The sequence below is a fragment of the Sturnus vulgaris genome, chromosome 3 (genome assembly GCF_052056855.1).
Source record: "Sturnus vulgaris isolate bStuVul1 chromosome 3, bStuVul1.hap1, whole genome shotgun sequence".
NCBI lineage: Eukaryota > Metazoa > Chordata > Aves > Passeriformes > Sturnidae > Sturnus > Sturnus vulgaris.
The window spans coordinates 8,115,608-8,140,155 of record NC_142245.1 but is presented as its reverse complement, the minus strand read 5'-3'; the positions used below and the strand labels follow the sequence as shown (position 1 = coordinate 8,140,155).

General features: G+C 40.6%; 1 protein-coding gene across 1 annotated transcript in view; it reads right to left on the bottom strand.

Annotated features, from left to right (window-relative positions):
• Window positions 1-23,178, bottom strand: part of MRPS5 (mitochondrial ribosomal protein S5) — a 28,171-nt gene extending 4,993 nt beyond the window's left edge. Inside the window, exons 1-7 of the mRNA XM_014892626.2 lie at window positions 23,035-23,178; window positions 21,677-21,814; window positions 10,744-10,869; window positions 10,203-10,436; window positions 9,060-9,094; window positions 1,265-1,355; window positions 496-542 (exon numbers count right to left, since the gene is read on the bottom strand). Coding sequence (XP_014748112.1) covers window positions 496-542; window positions 1,265-1,355; window positions 9,060-9,094; window positions 10,203-10,436; window positions 10,744-10,869; window positions 21,677-21,814; window positions 23,035-23,101 — 738 coding nt within the window. The 5' untranslated portion in view covers window positions 23,102-23,178. The remainder of the gene's footprint in view (window positions 1-495; window positions 543-1,264; window positions 1,356-9,059; window positions 9,095-10,202; window positions 10,437-10,743; window positions 10,870-21,676; window positions 21,815-23,034) is intronic.
• Between the last annotated feature and the right edge of the window lie 1,370 nt (window positions 23,179-24,548).

Here is a 24,548-nt window from a genome sequence, read left to right as displayed (position 1 = left end):
ACTCTGGAGAAGAGGAGGCTCAGGGGAGACCTTACTGGTCCCTACAGATATCTGAAAGAAGAATGAAGTGAGATGGGGGTTGGTCTCTTTTCCCAAGTAGCAAAGTAATAGGATGGGAGGAAATTGCCTCAAGCTGTGCCAGTGGAGATTTAGATGGGAACAGTTTCTCTCCTGAAAGGGTTACCAAGCACTGCAACAGGCTGCCAGTGAAGTGGCTCAGTCACCACCCCTGGAGGTGTTTGAAAGATGTGCAGACAGGGCACTGCAGAGGCACATGGGCTGGTGTGGACTTGGCAGTGTTAGATCAACAGCTAGACTGGATGATCTGAAAGGGCTTTTCTAACTTAAATCATTCTATGACTATCTGTATCAAGACAAAGAAACACATGGACATACTTCTTTGCAAAGACTACAAATTATACTGATTATTAGGAAAAAAACCCTAAGTGGATTATTTGTAATTGTCATCAAGCAAAAGATATTCAATCAACATACTTTCCTTAAAGCATTTGTCCTGTCACCTGCCTTCCCTATTGCAAAACCTGCAAGACAGAAAGAGGCATTTTAGTGCTGAGAAACAGATGCACATGATCTTCAGAAAGAAAAGTGGAAACAAACCAAAGAACTTCACAGACACGTTTACCATTTAAATTTCCACTCTACTGCACAGAAAGTGCAGTACTGCACTCAGAAAGTATGATCTGAGTAGATCAGATCTACTGATCTGATCAGAAGAAAATCACAAACAGTTTAGGAGTTATGAACACCTAATATTTGGATGCCAACTGCTTGTTGTCAAAGGAAAAAAAAATAAGGCTTAAGCTGTTTTGTATGTTTGACCAAATTTTGTTTCAAATAATTGAGTAGTGGTGACTGCTTCATAAAAAAGAAACAGTCCACTCTGTTTAAAAATAAAGAAGAGAATAAAGAAAAAAAGCCTGGGACAACTTCAGCTCCATCATGTAGGACATCTGGATTACAGCGATAACATGTCCCATGAAGAAGCTTCCCAAAGAAGAGGCAGGAGTTTTTTCAGAGTAACACATCTTTCTGCAAGAGAACCACACCTTTCTCTCTTTATGTATTTTCCTCCACTCCCAAGTGCAAGCAAAATTCAGCAGGAGGAACACATGAGGCCTTGAATCTTTCCCATAAGCGAAGTTCAGCAAAACTCTGGCTAATCATGATACAGCTGTCTTACTAAAGCTCCCACAAAATATGCCATCATCAGATATTACCTTGTGTGTACAATAAATGCACATACCTGCAGCCCCTTTACCATTCCCAACAGCCACTAAGGCACGCACTGATTTTTTTCTGCCCTCCTTTGCCTTCATACAAAACACATTTCTCACCTGAAGAAAAAAAAACAACACAAAGCTTCTTGTTGTTGCACATAGTTCAGATGGGTTGGGTTTTGTTAGTTTTTATTTTTTTTCTTTTTTAAAGAGAGTCAAGTTTGCCAAAGAAGGTATTACAGGTTTACAGTATACACTTAAAATCTCTACTGTCCTTGTCCATGGGTAGCATCTGCAGTGGGACACTGGCTTCAAGGCATTTGTCCTGGGGTACAATGCAAAAATGTGTATTCTATCACCATCTCTTAAAATGTAGGAGGGGTGGTGATCCTTATCTCTGTGGGAGATATCCTCTGCTGATGTGCCATCTGATAAGACCAGGGGGATGATCATCATCTTTTCACAATCCATCCTTCCTCCAGAAGATATATTCTGTTAACGGGCCATTAAGTCCTATTGTGTGACTGATAAGATTACATCATCCCATTGGGAGATGCCCCAGCCAGGGGCAGGAGCCAAGCCTTTCCTACCTAGATAAAAACTGGGGTTTGGGACACGAAGGCAGCCCTTTCCACGGGATCCCAGAGGGAAGTCGGACCCTTTTTTTTCTACATCATCGCTGGATCTTCGGGGGAAAACTGCACCTTCTACAGGAGCACTGCTTCAGCGGAATCACATCTGTCATCCAGGAGGACTGCAGCTACCATTTATACGGACTGCTACTAACACCCTGACTGACAGGGTGTCAGGTTGTATTTCTGACTTTGTCGGTGTTTTTTTAGTTTATATTATTGCATGTATTTTATTTTTTCTCTTTTCTCCTATTAAATTGTATTACTGACTTGGAGTCTCGCACTGGTTTTACTTTCAAACCAACACAGCATTAAATACACAAAGCTTGTTAAAAATCCACATTCAGAGAAAAAGTTGCCTCAGTGCACTTTCATGAAAGTAACCTCTGATGTGTTCAGCTGCACAACAGATAGTGCTCTAATGCTGCCAGCTTTATGGGTGATTTCAAGCATGATGAAAAAACATGGGGAAAAAAAAGGAAAGTAATACTAACACTGAGAAAGTGACACCAATATTGACGTGTCCCCCTCATATTTTAACCTATTTTAGAAGCACTCTCAGGAATTGCTCAAGATCTGCTGTTGCTTTACATTAATTAAACTTTAGGATTGAAATCTACTTCAGAAGGCATTACATTTCATTACAGAGATGACAGCTGCTGAAGAGGAGATTCCATTTAAGAGAGGGGAAGAAGAAAGCCTGAAGCAGTGTAAGGGGAGGTTTAGGTGGGATATCAGGAAAAAGTTTTTCACCCAGAGGGTGCTTGGGCACTGCCCCCCAGGGCAGAGGTCACAGCACCAAGCCTGACAGAATTCAAGAATATTTGGACAACAATCTCAGGCATATGGTGTGACCCTTGGGGTATTCTGTGCAAGGCCAGGAGCTGGACTCGATGATCCTGATAGGCCCCTTCCAAGTCAGAACATTCCATGACTCTATAAGCAAGTCATTGCTTTACAGCCCCCCATCTTATATGGTCTAATATATCCCAAAATGGACAAGACACAGATGTACAGGTGGGAGGGAAAGGGAAAAGGGAGGACAACGTGACCTAGAGAATGCAGAATCTGTCAGAAGGCCACTAAAATTATGAGATAAGGGGAAAAGACTGATTCCAGCTTGAGACTGCTGGGGTTTAAAAATACTTCAGGGTTTGTACTTTGCTGAACTTGGCTCATTTTGATGTGAAAACTACACCTCTGAAGCTGAGGTTACCTGCCTGTGAGTGGAGACGCTTAACACCAAACATGAATTTAGAATGTGCTGTACCCTTAAATTCAGGTGAGAGACAGCTAAGCAAGGAGCAGCTTAGGTCAAGCAGTGATGTAGATTCATTATGCAGAACTGTAAATAATCAAACTGTATGAATATGCTTGTGCTTTTGGCTTTCAGTGTGCTAGCTTTACCCACAGCAACCCTTTTGAAGCAGAACTATAAATAAATCAAATAGGTTGACTGTGTGGATTGGCTTCTTCCACACTGGGTGAGAGAACCCAGTTTTGGGACAACCTCTGTCCATCTGTTCTAGTCCCTTGCTTTTTTTATATATTGAACTAAGTTTATTTAAATATAGACATACAGTTCATACGCTGTATGTAATACATTAATTATATATAAAGTATAAAAAGATAATACATAGCATATATAAAAATCCTTTTCCCTAGATGTAATTCTTCAGTAAGCTACTCTAGTTGTAGTGTTATATATCTGAAAGTAGATTATTAGAAAATACTTGGTCATGGTTTAAACATTCTTACTAAAATTCACCATAAGAAATGAAAAAAACCCCCCAAACTAACCCAAAACCAACTCCCCCCCCCCCCAAAATTCCAGTGCCTTCAATAGGTACAGATTATGGCTAGTTTCAAAAATTTTACCTCGCTTTCATTAAAATAAAGATGCTGTTTAATTCAAAGTGCCCACACATTCTAGAGAGCACTCTGAAGAAATATCAGCCTTGCCAATTACTTATTGCAAGCTATTTTTTTTCTTCAAACTCACTGCTGACAAGTACAAACTAAAAAAACCACACCCCATAAGATTACAGTGCCTGTATAAATGGGCTATTCAGAGAAAATGCAAAATAATAATGGAAGAAAAAAGAGTGAAGCAGAGTCATCTCCCCAGGAGCATCAAGAGAATGCTATTTTTGCTTTGCACACACTTTTATCTTCTGTTGCTAATCTCAGTAGGCACCTGTACAAAAATAAAATCAGCACGTAAAAAATAAAGGATATGATGTTTGTAGAAAACTACTCGTGGATTATTCCTCTCCCTTTCCAGAATGTGGCAATAAAGACACATGCAAGGAGCTTCTGTGCCACTCTTAAAACAACATAGCCTCTGAAAAGTGACTGAAACCAAGACACAACCACCCCTATTATCAGACTGCCACCGAAGTTAGATTGAAAGCAAATTTTTAAATTTTGAAAGCAGATGCAAGCACATGCTCAGCCTAAATCACAGTATACTTCAAATTAACTGTCTCCTTGAATCCACCATCCAGTGGTGAAATACTGCAAACTCAGCTTTCTTTCTAGAACTGAGGGAAGAGCAGCACCTCAAAACCAAAATGAAACTACCTCAAACATTTATTAAGAGGAGAAACAACAATGTGGAAGTTAAGCTACACTCAAAGACAGGCTGCTAAACATTATTATGCTTTCAGGTGTTGCACTTGGTTAGAAAAAGGGTCCAACACTTCCTGCGAGGTTTTGCTCCTTTAAAAGCTGGATGAATGCCTGGCCAGCTTGACTGCCCTTGGGAATTCCTCCTTTCTAGAAGTCCTATTCCAGTCATGATTTCTAGGAAGCTGCCATTTCTAGGCCACACTCTTGACACTGCCACTCTTTTGCTGCTATTATGCAGAGAAGTGTCTGCACAGGCTGATCCCCTCATGGGATAAGAGACTCTCGTCCCAATACTCCTCCAAGGTACAAGGGGAAATGAGATAAAATGAGAGCAGGGTGCAGTGCTGAAATAAAAACACTTCCATGCAAATGAGCCTAGAGAGGGTCAGGGGCACAGCTAAAAGATTTGGGAATCCAGTTACCTGAAAGAATTGAGTAATAAACTGGTTAGCAAAACCCAAATCCATGTTAGCTACATCATGTCCCTATCAGCATTCTGTGCTCCAAGGGTAGAACAGATTTGTACCTCAAGGGCAGAACATCTCCCAGCTGCAATGTTTACATTGAAATGGTCCTTAACCTTGCACCCTCAGAGGAGGAGATGCCCTCTCCATCCAAGAACCCTCACAGAGAGATGGGAATGCAATCCCACACTGAGCCCTGCAAGCCAACACAAACAGAAATGAACAGCACTCACAGAAACACAAGCAGCACTGATAACCTAGTCCTGTTCCTCTCTCAGTGTGGCTTCATACTACAGCTCCCACCTGAGTAGAGATCCTTTGGACTGACCCTCCAATAATGCATCCTCAAAGTCACTCTGCATCTGAAATGGCTTTATTTTCTTTTCAAAGGATGAGCCAAAATTATGCCCAATTAAAAGTCACTCAAAAGCTTCTGGGTGCTCCAAATGTAAATTATTTCTTCCAGACAGGCTGACAGGGAAGAGATAAAAATCACCTAGTATTTATTAAACAGAACCAGTTGAGAGTAGCATTCCTAAATGCTACCCTCTACTTTTAGGGCAGGCCAAAACCTTTGAGTACTCCAAGAATATCAGAAATAGTGCACAGCTCTGACCTCTCGTTTTTTCCTGTGATAGGTGGCTTCAGGTGCTATCTTAAAAACTGAAAAATTTAAAAATCTGAAATTTTCATTGCCAGTCTAAAGACACTGTCAGTATCATCTAGGAAACAGGAGACTTCTCTATACTCTAGAAGCAAAATCTAGAGTCTACAAATACCCCAAAAGTACTTCTGGGGCAACATGTCATTAAAAGTAAATTATCACTCAGAGTCTATCCTTTATACCATATAATTTTTCAGTCAAGGCTGTTAAACAATGGATCTCAGACACTGTAATTCATGCAGCATTTCTTTTTCACAAGCCTTTTTTTTTTCACCTTTTACAAAAACAATTTCCAATGACTTATAAAAAGAAACAAAGGGTTTAGGCTCTGCATTATAGAATATTCTTTTCATCACAAGCAGCATGTCTACCAAGTTGAGCCAAGAAGAGACCTGATGTAGGCTAGGAAGCAGCTCCCTCATATCAAAGTGACAACAACAAGGCAAACAAGACATCCAGGAAGGAAATAAAAGCCATTATGCAGCCACTGCCATGCAGAACTTTCTGTTCCCAGCAGCCACCATATTTTCATCCTGTGTATCTGGCAGCTCTTCACAGTCTCATGGCAATGGCACAGATCACATTTCCAAGCTGGATGACACCAATGACAGAGGTGCTTCCCAGTGCCACACCTGCACTGCAACAGAAGAGGAAGGAGGAACACTCTCGACTTGGTTTGGCAACTATTTTCCTCACAGTTATTAGTTATGAACTAGAGAACTTTTAAGTTAAAAATCTCGTTAATTAAGTGAAAAACTAGTGAATTCCTGTGCTAGATTAGTCAGTACAAAGGGGATTGAGTGGTTAGTTGTTTTCCTGTATAGCAAACTCATGAAATGACGTTTACAGGTTATAGTGCTCTGCAAATCTGAGTGATCCAAATGGACTGAGACAAGAACACCTAATACTACTTTGCCTTCTGTAGCTCAACACTCAAACACAAATCTCTGAGTAGTTCTGTTCGTTAGTTTAAAAGTGACAGTACCATACCCAAACCATTTGGCTAAAAACCAGAGCTATTCTGGCACTGGAAAGGTTGCACTGACCCTGATAAAATGGAGCCGTGCTTACACAAAATTCTTCAAGTTGCCTTCACCAGAAACAGTCAATGTAAACAAAAAAGCATGAACAAACCAGTAAGTGATTACCAAACACAGTTTTGACAACTGGTAGGAGGCAACTTCAGTATTGGACAAAACCCCTTTGAGATCTGACTTTTGCAAAGGCCATTATTTATAACTTTATCTTCTTCCTTAGAAAGCTCCCCTTAATGAGAGAGTCAAAGGGCCACTAACCTCATGTTCTCTGCCTTCAGGCCCTACTGAGCACAAGGCCCCACTTTCTAATTTTAATTGCACTACAAGGCAATTACTATTACAGCACAGGATGTCATGTAGGTTACTTTTTTTTTTCTATGTTGCCATGTTCATTTTGGAGAAAAAGAAAAGTTCATCTGAGAGTGGTTGACACATGAAATTAAGCCTTCCAGTGAAAAGAACAATGGCACATGTCAGCTACAGCTGTAGATGTTAATTAGCACTGTGATTATATTATGATAGACACCAGTCATGCATTACCATCAGTTCTATTTAAAGAGACTGTTCTTATCTCTAATATATCAGCAGAACAGAAAATGTGCCTTAGGCTGGCAGGGAACATTAACAGTTAACTCTATGACAATTTTAGTTCTAGTTGACATGAAAATCTGAGCTTGTCTCTATTTTTCAGTCAGAAAAAATCAAATTACAGCTTTTCTGTTTCTGCATTATAAGAAAACACTTTAATACACAATTTCGCTCTTTTTTTAAGCAAAACAGCACAGCCTTTTCAGTAGCACAGTCACAACAGAAAGGGCCTATTACATCTTTGTTCATAAGGCAGTCCTTTAAAAATGGCTCAGAGTTTCTTGCCATGAAGCACAACTTCTCAGCAAGCGTTATTTTAATCTCCTGTACTGTTGTGAAGGTAAAGATAATGGAAAACACATCCAGAAATAGCAGCATGTCTCTCACTTATTTAAGCCAGGAATGCTAAAATGATCTATTTGTTTCAAAACTCGTACTTGTTATCAGAAAATTGTAAGACTCAATTATCTTGAGCTCACTGCTGATTTTGAACAGAGAATTTTTGCTGCTGCTATTTTTCTGCAAAACTATTCCACTTTCTCAGTTCACATCTGTGGCAATCTCATGTAACAGCAGAGCCCCAGCCTTTTTTATTACTCAAATATAATAAAGCATTGAGACAGATTTCTATCGCACATGGAACCACTGCACAGCAACTCAGCTTTGTTGTTTGTAAATAATTCTGCCAGTACAGAAGGGCAAACTCCCCTGCTGCAGCATCCAAAGTGAGAGTCAGCTGTGACATGGCACAGACCAACATTCTCTGCTCTGCAATGTGCCCCTCCAGGTAACAGAAGGCACTGCCAGCTGCAGGGCTTGGGAACAAAAATAACTTCTTTTATGAGCAGTTCCTGTGCAATTCAATTTTCACAAATGGCCTTCAAACACAGACTCAGCTAAAGGCCATGTGCTCCAAATGGTCTTTGCTGTATCAGTCAAAGCCCATAGTGTGGCCCAGTCCACTCCAAAAACCCACTGAAATAAGAAAATGGGTTAACAGATCACAGATTTTGTCCCCCATCCCTTCTGACAGATTATCTAATTTGTTTTAAAAAGCTCCAATGACAGACTTTCCATATACTCCCAGTCCATTCCAGTATTCAAATTCCCATTTGCAAGTCATTCTTTATGTCTAAATTTACCTTGCTTTTATTTATATCCATTGCTTTTTATCCTTTTCACAGCAGATATCTAACACAGTTTACATCTTTCCCCTCTGCAAGATGAAAAAAAGAAAATAGAAACCAACTCATGACTTTTAATTACCCAGACCGAGATTACAATATAGCATCGTTTTCCATGTCTCAGGAGATACTAGAACTCACTGCCACGAGCAAAGATTTGGATTTATCTAGAAAACACTCAAGCCACTGAATAGAATTCCAACTGAAGGTCATCTCAGCAAAATGCAGAAAGATAATCAAGGGCAAGGAAACCCATTTGCACATTTATCGTAACAGGAGAGAAACCTCAGATGCTTTTCTGCAGTAGACCTGTCAGGTAGCTCAGCTTCTGACTTCCCTGATTATTCTTTTTATTCTTTTAACTTGCAGACAAGGAGCTGCTGTGAATCAGGCTATTTTGTTAAGAAAATGTTTTTCATAGCCTTTCTCTCTCAATTGAAGAGACAAAGTAACTCACTTTCTCATAGGCTGTGCTTGTACATGTCATGCAGCTGAAACAGAAAACCAGTCTAATTCTTACTGCTATAATACTGACTTAGCAAAGACTGGTTAAATAATTGCAAGGTCAATATAAAGTAGGGATAATTCTTCAAAGTCCCTGGAAAGATTTGCAATGCTTACCTCGATGACTCTTGTTTCAAAATCTTCATAAGTTTCTGTTGGGAGAAAAACAGGGTGTTAGATTTCAGGGTGTTACCTGTCTATCAGCACATATCCGTTGTAGGTGGTACAAATTAAGGAGGACACAACTGCCATGGAGCTGTAATTCATAAAGTAGTCTCAGTAAGAAGTAGAAAAGGTAAGATAAGAATAATTTGAACCACCAGTGTAAACTGCCTTCTTCCCTAAATACTGCTCTAAAACTGCAAATAAACCTCAAATTTCATATATACAGAGCAAAAGCTTTAAATCATTAAAATCAGCAGATAGGTCACTTCCACTATGACTAAAGTATTTTCCAGTATTTTTCAGAATATTCTGAAGCTAGAAAATACCGCCTGTTGTTCTTAGCTCCTCTTACTACAAAAGTGTACAAAAAGATGTCAATAAGCAGAGTTTCACAATAAAAACTCAGCCCAACAGGAGCTGACAAGTCTTTTTCATGTTTAATTAGTTGAAAAAGATTAGGCTTCTAAATGTTAAAGCTACTATAGAATCTCTAGTAGTCTGAGTAACAGCATTGTAAAAAAGCCACCTCTTTGCTGTACATATAAGAACTCTAGTTTCACTATATTGAACTACTTAGGAAATAAAAAAAATAACTTTTATAGTTATTATGATAGTTATTTATTGCAGCTTCTTCTAAAAGCTACACTCAAACTACATAATCTTTAACCCTATTTCATTATTAGAACTAGAATTTTAAAAAGATTGATTTATTCCACAAGATCTTTTAAGAAACTATTAAAAAAACATTACTATATTTCATACTCAAGACAACTGCTGCTGGACACAGAAAAACATTTCCATCCTTCAAGACTCCAGTAACAGTCTGAGACATAACACGGCTCTCTGTAATATCACATAAAATCATTCAATCTATAACATAACAGAACAGTCTAACAGCCACAGGAAATGAAGCAGTGTTTTAACAAATTTCACTAGTGTTAACAGTATCTGCTCTTTGATTTGGTTTGCTTGTGTGTGGGTACAGAACAAAGTACAAAACCAATTTTCAATCACAGAAAAAGTCTGGATCTCACTTTCTCCAAGTCCTCCCTCAAAAAGGCTAAGGGAGGGCAAGAAGATAATTGGTTCTCTTACCTCCATTAGGGCCAGGGTCAGGAGGATCCAGAATGATACCTCCCCAGCACTTTCCACTCCATCCTCCCTCTCTCTTAATTTTTAATTTCTTTTTCTTCTCCCATGTATCTCTCTGCTGAATAATTTCAGTCTCAATTCTCTCTCGTTCCTCTTTTTTTCGTTGGGCAAGTTCCTGAACTTTCCCAGTTTGCAACACAGGAGCGTTAAGACCAGGCCAGAGGAAACCAGAACGTCCTTAAAAATAACACAGAAAAATTATGTTTTGCTCCAAATTAGGATTGCAACTCTGCACTCAGGAAAAATGCAACAAAATGGAAAATTCTCACATATTTCAAATGCATTCTATGATGCAGAATTTATATCTGAAAAATCAAAACCAACATTAAATAATAATATTAAGATTTTTTTATCTAAAGACAAAAATATCTCAAGCAGTTCTGACATCACAGAAAGGAAAAGAAATCCATCTGCTTATGAAATCAAGAAACACTACACACAAAAACATTAAGACATGTCTTCAGTTTTGTATTTGTGAATCTACCTTCACCAATCTCTTGGCCTCTATTAAGATTCTTCTTTAGCTTTTTCTTCCTTTTCTTTCCTCTTCCTTTCTTTACTCCCACGCCAGTCTCTGCCAAAGCTCCTTTCCATAGCTGATCAGCTGTCACTGAAATAAAAAATAACTTCCTTTAGTTATAGTCAAGTTATAAGTTATACATTCAAGTTATAAGTTAATATATTAAGTTATATTCCAGTTTACACTGGAAACTGAAGATGAACAAAAACTAACCTCAAACTTGAAACCTGCTTGATCTTTGCTTTGCTGGAATTTAAACTGTGGCATTACTGCCTTGCCAAGAAAGTAATTTCCAACTCTGTGCATATGTATTTGATGCAAAGATGTGCTTCTACTCCCGATTACTGCACTGAGAGAGGCACACAGCCAAGTGCATGCTTTACAAGGCTTTTCAAAATTGATTTAAAGACAAACATTCCTAACAAGTAACCAGTAAGGTATTAATTTCCAGGTCATGAAAAGAAAATCATTCAATAGTAACTCAGAGCAGCAATACCTTGAATTACTTATCCAATGATATTGATCAATGACAGTCAACTTGAATCACCCCTAAAAATATCCAAGGGCTAGCCTGCTTTAAAAGCCACAAAACACAAGAAATTAAGCAAAACATAAACCTGCTGCTGGTCTCAAGTTCTGAAAATGTCCCCCTCATTGCCTGTATAAGTGGAAAAGAATGCAAGGAGGAAGGAACGCAAAACACTTTCACAGCATCATCACAAAGCTCTGGCTCTGTCAGGCCTCTTCAGGCAGTGGCTGTGGCCAGGACCATGCACTGAAACATATTCAATAGTTAACTGCAAACTCTTACTCACGCAACTGATGGCCATACAGCACACCACAGCAGCTTAGACCAAAAAAAAAAAAAAAAAAACCAAAAAAAACAAAACCAAAAACCCATAAAACCACAACCAAAACTAAAAGAAAAAACTACATCAAAAAGAAACTGATTATGTGAAGACACCATAGATAATATTTCACAGAATCCCAGGATAGGTCAGGTTGGAAGAGACCACCGTGGGTCATCTAGTCCAACCTCCCTGCTCAAGCAGGATCATTGCAGAGCACATGGCGCAGGATGGTGTCCAGATGGTTCTTGAATGTCCCCAGTGAGGGACACTCTCCAACCTCTCTGGGCAATCTGTCCCAGTGCTCAGGCACTGCACAGGGAAGAAGTTCTTCCTCATGTTCAGGTGGAACTTCCTGAGCCTCAGTTCCTGCCCGTGTCCTCTTGTCCCGTTGCCTGGCACTGCCAAGCAGAGCCTGGTCCATGCTCTGACCCCTTCCTGCAGACAGTGACAGACATTGATGAGGTTCCCTCTCAGTGTCTCTTCTCCAGGATGAACAGCCTCAGCTCCTTCAACCTTTCCTCAGAACTGAGGTGTTCCAGTCTCTTCATCATCTTTGTCACCCTCTGCTGGACCCCCTCCAGGAGCTCCTTGTCTCTCTTGTCCTGAGGATCCCAGAACTGGACACAGCACTCCAGACTGGCCTCACCAGGGCTGAGCAGAGAGGCAGGATCACCTCCCTGACCTGCTGGCAATGCAGTTCCTAAAGCACCCCAGGATCCCACTGGCCTTCTTGTCACCCAAGGCACTGCTGGCCCATGGACAGCTTGTTGTCCACCAGCACCCCCAGGTCCTTCTCTGCAGAGCTGCTGCCCAGCAGGTCACCCCCAGCCTGTGCTGGTGCCTGGGGTTGCTCCTCCCCAGCTGCAGGACCCTGCATTTGTCCTTGTTGAATTCCAGGAGGTTCTTCCCTGCCCATCTCTCCAGCTAGAATGCAAAGCATCACCGTGGCTCTGTTTGCAGATTAATGCTATTACGTGCTTGACCCACGGGCAGCATTATTATGGCAGTGTAAATCTTGTCTCCTCTGAATACAATCTGCTTTTGTTTATTAAAAGTAGACAAAAGTGTCAGTAAACACTTTTAACCAGGAGAATTAAAATAACCATAAAATCACTACTACTTTCCACCAGCAATTAATTTTTTTCAGATTAACGTGCTTGAGTGATCCTGCCCCACAGACTGGAAAATGCTTTGGAACTGGGCAAGCTCTGCCATGCTGACAAGACAGTGAGGGGCAGAAACAATCCAGGATGCCCTGGAGGTACCACTAAGTGCCGATGTTTATTTTTGTATTAAGTTTGTTTAAGGTGTCAAGGTGGTTCTTCCAAGAGTTTGACACACACCTATTCACTCAAATATCTTTTTCCAAGTAGGAAGCATAACTGATTCCTTTTTGAGAGTCCTGAATCCAGCGATCAAAGCTCAGTAAATTGGAAAGTAAGTACACAAAGAACACACAACTCTGCAAGTCCAGGGAACTACGAAATAGTAATTACCTCAAGACAGTCAAGAAGAGAGTGGCCTCCAAATTCACTACATACCGAAAAAACATGGTGTATGAACAGCTCAACAACGCAAAACATGTAACAGGGATTTTGGCTCTACTGCAGACAAGTGGAAATCTATGTATTACAGACCAGCAGAAACGCCCATGGATTACAGCAAAGTTTATCCCACTTCTTATATGCTGAGAGGCAAGAATTGAATTTGCTTTTGGGTTGGCTTTAGTGCCTTTAAAAAAGAAGCTTTTCTCTGAAATTACATGCTCTTTTCTAGACATTCAAGTGAACCCCAATGTCCAAAGGTTCAGAATTAAAAAAAAAAAAAATCCTGTGGATACACACATTTAGAGAGCTAGGGAATTACAGCTTGGAAATTATTTTCAGGCCTGGATTTCTCCTGACTCTCAGGTCCATTCCCAGGCTGACAAGCTGACTACAGCTTCAGTTAGGGAGGAAGTCTCCCAGGGTGATAATATGGTGAAAAACAGAGTGGAATTCCTAATAAAGATTAACACCTGGTGTCTTTTCCGTGGGATATATCATGAGGTACTGTCCCAAGGATGTTTTTTCCAATTGTCCAATGAACTACTGTTCTGTCCTAGCTGCACATAACATACTTTAAATATGGGCTGTCCATACAGTAAAGTTGGCCTTTTTTCCCTAAAGAGGTCCGTGTGTGTTGCTGTCCTTTCTCTCTCTCTTCAGCGCAGTAACCACAAAATCCCACAAAGAGCAGCTGTATCAAATGCCTTAAAACTAGGGTCTGAACTGTCAGCCACTAAAATCCTTCCAGCTGATTACAACACACCAATGCATGTAGCTGTGAGCTGTTTGTGAAGGAGGGGGGGGACACACAACAAAAAACCCACCAAAACCACGTTAAACTTATATAAAAATGCATTACCTCCTTACTGCAATTTTTTTTCAGGGGAAAAATAGCAAAGTAAGTACATAATGTGTTTTTCAGTAAATTCACGCTAAGTGAACTATGGGGCTCTTCAATTAGGTGTAAAGCTGACCATCAATCCTGCTAAGCTTCTTAGCTTATTCAAGAAAACACTGTGTGTTTTCTAGCAATTATTTTTATAAAATGATAATACTGCTAGCCTGGAAACATGGAATCACAAGAAAGGCACTTACATTTTTCTTCGTAAGGCTGCTTGTAAGCTGGAACGGTCCCTCAGTCTGAAGTATGGGTGACCTCACTGTCCTGGGTTACAATGTAAAAATGTACCCAAAGTATGTATTCTATCACCATGTGTTAAGACAAGGTAGAGCAGTGATCCTTATCCTGGTAGGAGATATCCTCTGCTAATGGGCCATCTGTTAAAAACCTGGTGGGGCAGTGTTCTTTATCTCTTTCACAGCCCATCCTTCCTCCAGGAGGATATCTTCTGTTAATGGGTGATTGAGGCCCACTGCATGACTGATAAAATTACATCATCCCATTGGGAGATGTTCCACCCAGGGGGAGGAGGCAAGCCTTTGCTACCTAGATAAAAACTGAGATTTGGAACATCAGAGCAGCCTTTTTCCACTGGATCCCAGAGGAAAATCAGACCTTTCCACATCATCACTGGACCTTTGGAGGAAAACTGCACTCTTCTACAGGAGCACTGCTTCAACTGAAGCATCTCACTCAAGCAGGACTGCAGCCACCATTTAATGGGACTGCTACCAACACCCTGACTGACAGGGTGTCAGGTTGTATTCTGACTCTGTCAGTGGTTTTCTTTTGTATTATTGCATGTATTTTATTTTTTCTCTTTTTTTCCTATTAAATCGTATTTCTGACTTGGAGTCTCTCACTGGTTTTGCTTTCAAACCAGTACACCTCACAAAAGGCCATAATAGCTACAAAGGAGGCTGCAGAGGAGCAGCAACAAGCAGTTAAGAGAAGAGAACAGCTCTGGAGCTGGTAACATATGCCAAAAAAATCCTGCACTTTGAGCTACACCCCAAATATACATACAATCAGATCCCTCTAATTCCAGTAGAGGAAAGTAGCAAAGGTCAGAGAGTAAGGACATTGTCTTGCACCAAAGGAGAACATTCAATGCCAACAGATCCATGAAGAACAAGGTCAGGCTGAGTCAAGCTTTGGCCTCAAGCACTGCACAAATTCCGACAAAATTAGAACCAGATGAAAACATCACATTTGGTCCCAAAGTGCTGTTCATCTCATCAGTCTATAGTAATACCATCATGTGTTTGGAAAGCAGCTGCATTTAACGAAACACATCAGAAGCCTGCAGGCTGCAGAGCTAAGTTCTTTATAGGATGGAGGTATCACACTGATTTTAAGACGAAGTGACAAGAATGGGATATGAAAGGGATAGGCTGTCATCAGGAAGATTACAATGGTGGGGACATTGCTTATGACAGACAACACACCACTGGAGAAAATAAAAAACTGTGTGTAAGAAAGGTCAATGTGACTTGGCAGAAAGCACCAAGGTCATCAGTGAACACATACATAGGCAGGAAAAATGTCTTGAATTGGAGGAAGTAGCTCCAGATGGAAAGGAGGACCACTGCACTGCTTTCTCATTTATAGAGATGTTCTGGAATGAAGACACTACAGCAGATAAGCACTGTCTTTGAGATTTATGGGCTTATTTTATTTTGCCTTTGTAAAATAGGGTGTTGCATGCATTCCCCAAGAGCTAAAAGAGAACCAGTCATAAAAGCCACTACATATTTTTAGTCAGTCACCCAAAAGCACAGAGCTACTGAGTGGGGGGAGGAAAGTGTCATCTCTAAGATTTTATTTTACAGACTAGGAAAAGATCCACTACTGAACTGAGCAGAAAGCATGCTTTATGCAAGCTGATCACTAACAACCACCACCAGTAAGTCTGTGTGACATTACTGCATTTCGCTTAATCTACACAAAAGGTATTTTTAATATTCTGGAAAGGATTTGGGTTTGTGTCTTTTTATATTATCCCTGAATATAAGGAATGAGACAGGTATTTATCAGATGAATATTAGGCCACACCTCAGTAAACCACAAGTATTGAAAAATTTGCTGTAAGCCCCATCAGAAATCAGTATCCTAGACACTCATTAACTGAGATTCAAATCAGATCTGTCTCCTGCAAGATGAGTTCACAGCTTGCTGAGCATACAGAGAAAGACAAAGAGCAGTAAGTTGGAAAACTGAAGGGAATAAAAGGAGAAAAAATAATAAATTTTGTTAAACAGCTAAGTGGGCTCATGTTGTGGGTTGAATTGTTCCCTTTTCTTTCTGTGGAATTTTCCCCATTGTTATGCTAAGTATTTGTGGCTACACCTCAGTAGCAATAGTTTTCTCTCGCAGGGGGGTGGGGGATAAGGGGAGACTGGAAAAGGAAAGGTGAGACAGGGGCCTGGGCTCTCTCGCTCTTGCTCTCTCACTCGTGGTGGAGTGGAAGACAGCCAGTGCTCCTATCTAGCGTCCTCCCCGCATCCCAACGCTGAGATCGAACACCGCTCTGCTGCTCTCCCACTTCATCCTACTACCTCCGGACACTCTGCCAAGCACCATGACCGACACCGTGAGGGGGGAGTCACTCCTCCATCCCTCTCACCCCTGGGCCGCTGCTGCCATCACCCAGCCCTCTTCGACTGCACGGGACCTGCCCTGCCCACAGCACCGGTAACTGAGCCCAGGGAGAGAGGGCCTTGGCCAAAAGGGACTGGAACTGAGCTATACTGTTCTGTTTTGTTGTCAATTTTTATAGCTGTTGTTGTTTCTGCTGTTTGTCTTGTTAGATATCAGTAAAGAACTGTTATTCCTATCCCCATATCTTCTGCCTGAAAGCCTCTGATTTGAATGACTGGAGTCATTCTCACAATTACATTAAAAACCTACTTCCAAAACAACAGCAGTGAACTATCCAAAACAAAGATGAAGTTTTACTTTATACACCTTAATCATCTTCAACTGAACTCATACACTGTTCAAAAACTATCAACTCAGTTCATACCATCTGTTATTCCTGAGAAGTTATGTTTCTAATATATTTTCCTCTTAGTTTTAGAAGTGGAAGTCTTTAATTCCAAGACCTACTCAGGCTTTGTAAAGTTACTTTTGGAAAATCTTTAACTCCTCTTAGTTGAATCCTCTCCTCCATGATTCGAAAGGGAATATTCTGCAGATGATAATATAAAGAGATTTATTAATGAGAGAAAAATGGAACAATGGCATACTAATACCAGAGGGATTACTTTTAACATGTGAGGTTCTACAGCACTCATCAAAATCAGTGTGTTCACCCCAAATGAAAACTGCTCTTTCCATTTCACCTCTGAAATGCAACTGGATGCTATCACATGACATCAGTTGCTTGATTTCCTGCCTAATTCTGGCCCATGAGAAGAAAAGCATGGATCTATAAGATCTATAAGAAATGAGATATAGTGCCATATTATTCTCAAGTGTATTGAGTCACCACACTCAAAAGTAAGAGACCCTTTCTCAAAAGAGACCTTTTAAAATGGCAGCATATGACACATATCTGATACTGAGCTCTGCCAAAAGATAATGAGAAGACAAAAATCTTCACCTTCCTGGTGAGGCCATTAAAAAAGGGGTTGCTTAAGCAAAATACATGCTCCTGTTTGCAATTCTGCCTCCACCCTCCGCAGATGTCATCTTCTGAGGGTATTACCTGCGAGCTCTCCAGGGCCTTTATACAAACCTGGGAAATCCTGAAGACTACAAAACATCCAGTCCAGACAGCCACTAGTGAGTCACACAGGGTACCAGGTGGCATCCAACTGCAGCACTACCAGAATCTGGGCACTGAAGATATCTCACTAAGACAAGGACTACAGCAACACCACAAAAATCAACATGAGGCCATCTAAGAGATCAGAACCACAGGACAGATATAAAAGTGGTTTTAGATAAAAGTTCACAGACTAAAAACAAGAACTGCACGTACCTGAAATGTTTCCACTGAAAACTTAAGCTCAGTTCTACTTCTCACTGCTAGATGGATTTCTATAAGAGTGAAACAGGAAAAAAATCCTCATCTAACACCAAACTTTCTGCCCTCTGTTTGGTTTGTTAATACAAATCTGAAGCTCTTGGGGCTATCTACTCATTCATAGTAATTTAATAACATTGTTAAAATTGCAAAAGCTCCAGTTATGTGGATTGCATTAAAAATTTGTTTAGATGGGTCTGCAAATTTGTTGGCAGAAAGAAACATCTATAGTCTAATTATTTTTTCCCCCAAGATAGAATGGGAGAGTTTTTGGCATTTTACTCAAAATCCAGAAACAAAACTTGCATCCTGATAGTACAACAAGACCCCAGACCTGTAAAATATTGCAAAAGATGCATTCACACTGCTACACCGACACAGGGAGGAACTCCACTTAACTGCACACTTCCACAGTGCATTCGGATTAGAATTTCACATTTTCTAAAACTGGCAATTTGTCACAATGTCAGCTGAAGTTGTGGACGTAGGATTGTCAGGTTGATTGTCAGTCCCAATTCAAACCCTGAGTAAATCAAGCTACAATTCCAGCATCTGAGAAACTGTGGTTTTTTTCTTTATAACATTTTATGAAAAACCAAGAACCTTAAATGTAGCTAGTATATGTTGTTGTAAATGCTATTACCTTTTGAAGATTGCTTTGATTATTAAAGCTTTCATTTTTCATTTTTATTAACTGTCAGGCCTAAGTGTCACCAGATGGATATGGAGAAGAGAAATTTCAGTGAGGTCTACAAACTAAACACCTTTGGCTTGGTTCAGTTCCTCAAAACAAAATGAAAATCAGAGGCTAAATGCCTTCGAAAAGTAATACCATAAAACCATCAAAATAAATACTGTAAAAAAACCCCAATCAAATCAAAACCCAAGAGAATGCCTCTCCAGGTACAATTAACTATAAGGCATTCAGTCTCCTTTCTTTTGACTAAAAGCATTGACCAACTATTTTTCAACATACAGACAACTCTCTTGTAAAAGGAAAACAATTATTTAAAAAGCAGTTGTACAGATGTAACTCTTTACATTCTTAATACTGAAGCATCAAAACTTTTCTTATGATACCACTGATAATGACAAGAGGCAGCTCTGTAATTATTTATCTGGAATGTTCATACTTCAAGAAAAATTCTTTGTAAATTGAAAAAGTAAGTATTTTTAAATTCTGATCATTGAGTTAGACATGACTATCAAAATGAACAATTTAGCCCAAAGAAAACTCACGTGAGACTACAAAAACATGATACAAAATGTAACTAAGGAGCAGCCTCAAGGAGCGGTGAAAGGTGTCCTTGGCCACAGAAGTGGCTTTGGAACAAGATGCTCTTTAAGGTCCTTCCTACCCAAACCATTCTATGATGCCATGACTGGCTGCCAAGAGTAGCTAATGGAATTAACCATGAGTAGGACAGTATAATTTTTATATAGACCCAGTACAAAATTAAAGCTCTTAATCTCACATGCACTTTGGATACCTAACGGATGTTGAGAAAATCGTGCTGGTCTGGATGCCTGGGGTCAAAGATAATTCCTAAGGCTGGGAGACAGCCAAACCAGTAAATGAAAACTGAACTGCTTCCCATGGTCAGGAGGGCGGAAAGGGGAAAGAATAAACCTGGAATGAGAAGATGATTTTACATTATGTCATTAAAAACTCACTGAAATACGCCACAGGACAAGAATAAATCCCTGTGTATGTTTTTGTGTCAGAGTTGCAGGAGAGAACTCTCTAGGTAAGAATCAGAGATAAATGCCTAGGATAATTGCAATTCCTCCTATTTAAATGAATTCCTTCTATTTAAACCAGTCAAACTATTAAAAATAATAGCTACGTTGAAGGTACAGATGACCCTAAGAACAAGAGCACAGAAATATTACCCAAGGAATGATGGTAGATAATTAAGCATTCACTAACGAGAAAAAAAAATCCAGTCACCCTTCTCAGTCACAAAGCCCTGTCATTTGGCTGACATTTCACTTGACAACTCTTTCACATAAAATGGTCATATCTGCATTTTAAATGTTGCCACTTCTGAAGCAACTGCACTGCTAAGGATTTGAGTGATTTATACTGTTTGTATCCACTTCATTTGAATTCTGAAGATTTTGCTTTTTACTTCTGTAAGAGAAAGCGTTCTCAAAATAATTGTACTTTGAAATACAAAACCCTGAGCCTTCTGAATCTCATGGCTACTGTCTCTGCTTAATATGTAAAAAGGTACACTTGCATTTTTCCAGGTTGTTACATTTCACTAAATAAGCAAATAGTTTTAGGTAGTTTGCCTAAATATATAAAATTTTACTAAACAACAAGGATGCCATCCCAGCAAATATTTTTAATTCAGTCATGTAACCAGACATCTGGAAAAGTTCCTGGTAAAACAGAGCTCATCTAGAGCTTGTGAATATGAATTTAAGCCTAATTAAGGAAATAATCTAACCTACAAATTCTAATCAACACTGCAATCACTTGTGGTGCTACACGTTAAATTTAAGATATATAAAATAACAACAGAGGGTGGCTTCTTACATATTCTTGATCTTGCTGCTTCTTGTCTAAACGCGTTTTTCCTGCAGGTGGCAGCCTTAGAAAGCCTCTTCCATGCAGAGCCTCCAGTTCACACTGCAGCCTTTTCCAAGTCTTTGGAGACCTCTCTACCCTCATAACGTGGAATCTCATCTACCTCTCAATTACTTGGAATCAGTCAACGGTCAAAATTTACTGGATAAGATGAGCAGCAAGCCCAGCCTGATTGTTTAATCCCTTTTCTTTAGTAGATGTAAAGAAAACAAATGCAGTATTGTGTGACCCAGATGTTGAGAATAGGAAGAGACCACCAATTCTGAAAGCCTGAATCTGCAGAGCTCTTAAATTGTATGGATTATAAACAATCAAATTTTGACTCTCTAATTGCTGCAGTTATCTTTGCTAAGAGATTGTGTCCTTACCATTTCTTCTCTTCCTCTATGGGATAGGATAAGGAACCACAAAGCAGGTGAAAAAGCCCCTCAGTTATCTCAGTTCACAGTCCTGAGTGTGAATTTAAACAGCCATCATTCTTTAGTTATGGTAAGCATGGGTGAAATTCCTTTCAGGACTGGAGGAAAACACTGCACCAGACCAGACAATCCTGCAGGATTGTTACCAACAGTTTTGTTTAACACATTCTCGCATTTCAGTAATTTCACTTTTGAGGCAGCACAGCTTGAACAGCACATCTCGCCTGTGGCTCAGAAATTATTTAGAAGATAAACACACAATTTATACCCTCAATAAAAGCCTAGGAAACAGAGGGAAGCTGCTTCCTCCTCCCATCCAATGACATATATTGGATGCATTCACTGTGACATAAAGCAAATCCTTATTTGCCATGATGATAAACTGATTTTATGCACACACTTCTGCCAACACCCATAGCTGCCACTGTAATCTCAGGAGATACAAAAAACTCAGTATTACACAGATTTTCATGACTGTATCTCCCCAAAGCACTATTTCCTTTCCCTCTCCTGTTTGTTACAGCTAATAATTTTTATTCAACCCAAGACTTACAGGTATTGAAGAAACTGCTTTTCCTGCACTGCTTGACTGTCCCAGTCCAGGGAACAGAGAGGGAGTACCGTGTCTGGAAAGTCCATGCGAGGCTGAAGTACGAACTGCAACCCCCTTTCACTGGCACAGAAGCAAACCCTGGGAAAAAAGACAGACAGGTGTCATTTCCTTCGTTAAAACTGTATTTTCTGCAAATTTACAGGTGGAAAAAAAGGCCAGTGATTTTCAAAGGGAAACAGACTTGAACCTTTCCTCTTGAAGTGCAAAGCAGAATGTGGGAGGGAAAATGTTTCAACAGAAAATGTCACGAAGAGAAGGCAAGAAGGCTTAGAGCATATTACTGATAGAGTAATTTTAATAAATTATTAAGAAGTAGTGGCAGCCTTTTATTTTTCCTGGTTTACCTGCAAGAAATGGTTGGGGTTTTCTAAGGATATTCTTGTGACTAGACTATGAAAATGCTTCCCTCCACTAAGGAAACTCCACCAGCCTGTTTTCAAGCTCCTCTTAATGTTCAGGCTCTAATCACAGTTTGGCACCACTTCATTACAGATTGCCCTGAGGATGAAAAGAAACCTGAAATTCATTAACTGCTTAGATTTTGTTTAAGAAAAGAAAGCCAAGAAAGTTTTTTGAGGACTGTAGAAGATGAAGAGGTTTTCCCTTTCTTCTAAGTATAATTTAACCCCTACTGGCGAAAAAAAAATAATACATTTGAGTTTTGAAAAGCAACTGAAGAAGATTAAAAACCAGAAAGAAAAATTACAGAAAATCAGAGAAAACAAATTTGGATTCCCATTGACAAAAAATGTCCACGATGAGGTAAGAGGAGAAAGGTAGAAAGAATGGGAAGAAAACAGTAATTTGAATTACAAAGCAAACCACTCCATCATCTTAAGGCAGATGTTACTGCCGAAGTTACTCGGATGGGTGACTGATCTGAGTTTCCAAAGGCACAGCTGCCCTGCCCAGAACCCTGTAAGGATGACGAAGATCCACACTACCTAAACTTTCCTGATCCCGTAGCAACCCTAGGGGTGAAACCTTCGATCAGGGGGGACACTAGGGGCTGCTCCCACCAGGTCACACCTCAGATGCATGGGAAGGCAGCAGGGACACTGCAAACCTCTCGCCCGCACTGCTGTGCACGTACACGTGGATGTCTGGCTGTGCACATGGCTGTCTGGATGTGCATATGGATGTATAGATGTGCACATGGATAAATGTCCGGGTGTGCACCCTTAGCGCGCTCCCCTCACCCTGCGGGGAATCCCCCGCCTCCCGCGGCGCCTGCCCGGGCCGGTGGCCGCTGCCGCTCCCCGAGAAGGTTCTCCCAGCACCCTGCACTGCCCCATCACCTCGCCAGGCCGCTCGGAGCGCGCCGCGGGCACATGCCCACCCGGCCGCCATCACCGCCGCCGCCATGACGGGCCCGCGCCCTCTCCCGGCCACCGTACTGAGGTGTCCCGTGCACTGCCTGATGACAGATCGAGGTGATCGAGAAAATGGCTGGGGATAAACCAAGGCGGAGAGACAAAAGCCAGCGGCTGCCACTCAGCTGAAGCATTTGCTGACACTCTTCCCCTGCCCCGGCTGCTTCCTGCACCGTTAACAATCCCACAGGCAGGCAAGCGGTGAACAGCCGCAAAGGGAGAGCCCTTGGCAGGGCCCAGCGCCCGCCGTGGCGGGGCCCGTCTGTGTGTGCGGGGTAGCAGTCCTTGTCTGTGTTCTATGGAGACTGAAGTCTTTCAGAAGACACTCTTTTTAGTTACTTCTTTTCCAGCACCACTGATGTCTCATAGTTCGAACTACACCTTTAAAGTTGTTAATGCTTCATTTCCCGATACTTTGAATAAATTTTGGCATTAGGGAAGTGTTTAGGGTTTTGCTCTCATTGCAGTGCTACAGTTGTGTTATAAATGAGAGACAAAAGTCTCGATATTCAGCAAAATTTAGATTGCTTTATTTGATATAGAAAGAGCAAGCAGCGCGCTGGGGAACGTGAGGGGTCACCGCCCACTCCACGCTCCACCAAACCTTGGTTTGCAGCCTCTTCTTATACTGTGGGTTCTCGTTGTTCACAAATTCACAAAGCCTTTGGGTGATAATCAGTCACAGATTGCCATCCGGTCCTTGTAGATGACAACCAGGGAAGTTCTGGAGGTCTGGTCTTTGTAGATAACCCCCAGAGAAGTTCTGGGAGTCTGGTTTTTGGGATAGGCAGTATTGGTCAGACAAAGGCAGGAAGGGCTTTTTGGGAAGTCAAATTTTGCAAGCTGGTAGCCGATACAACTTATTTGAAAAACATAACATATTATAATGTAACATAATACAACATAATATAACAAGGTGATTTTAAACAGAATTATTTAATCATATAATTTCCTTTATGTAGTGTCCATGCTTCACTTTAGAGCTTAGTATTCTGGTTTATACAAACCCTAATGCTTTTGTGATTAACACGAATCTTTTATCAATTGTCACAGTTTTCCACAAAAATCGCTGGACAAGCCAATAAATAAACACTCGAGAGAGACGTCAATTATTTATTTCAGAGTTGCACAAACCTGGGTGCTCTGTGATACGTCAAATTTCAAGTAATTAGTGCTCATTGTCTACAAGTTACACAGTTCTCTTACTAAGTAGTATTCGCTGTTGTTTAATGACTGTGAAAACACGCTTAACTGTCCTGGTAAAATTTAAAAGGTTTAATAAAAAGACAATAGGAGACAAACATAAAGCAAAGGGTTAAAACGGCCGAGTGCTTGGCATGCTGCCAATAGCGCACGGCTGCTTCGGAAACGCCCCTTTAAATACGTTTTACCATACATCAACTTGTTGCATATTCATAGTCCTTCATGCATAGTCGAAT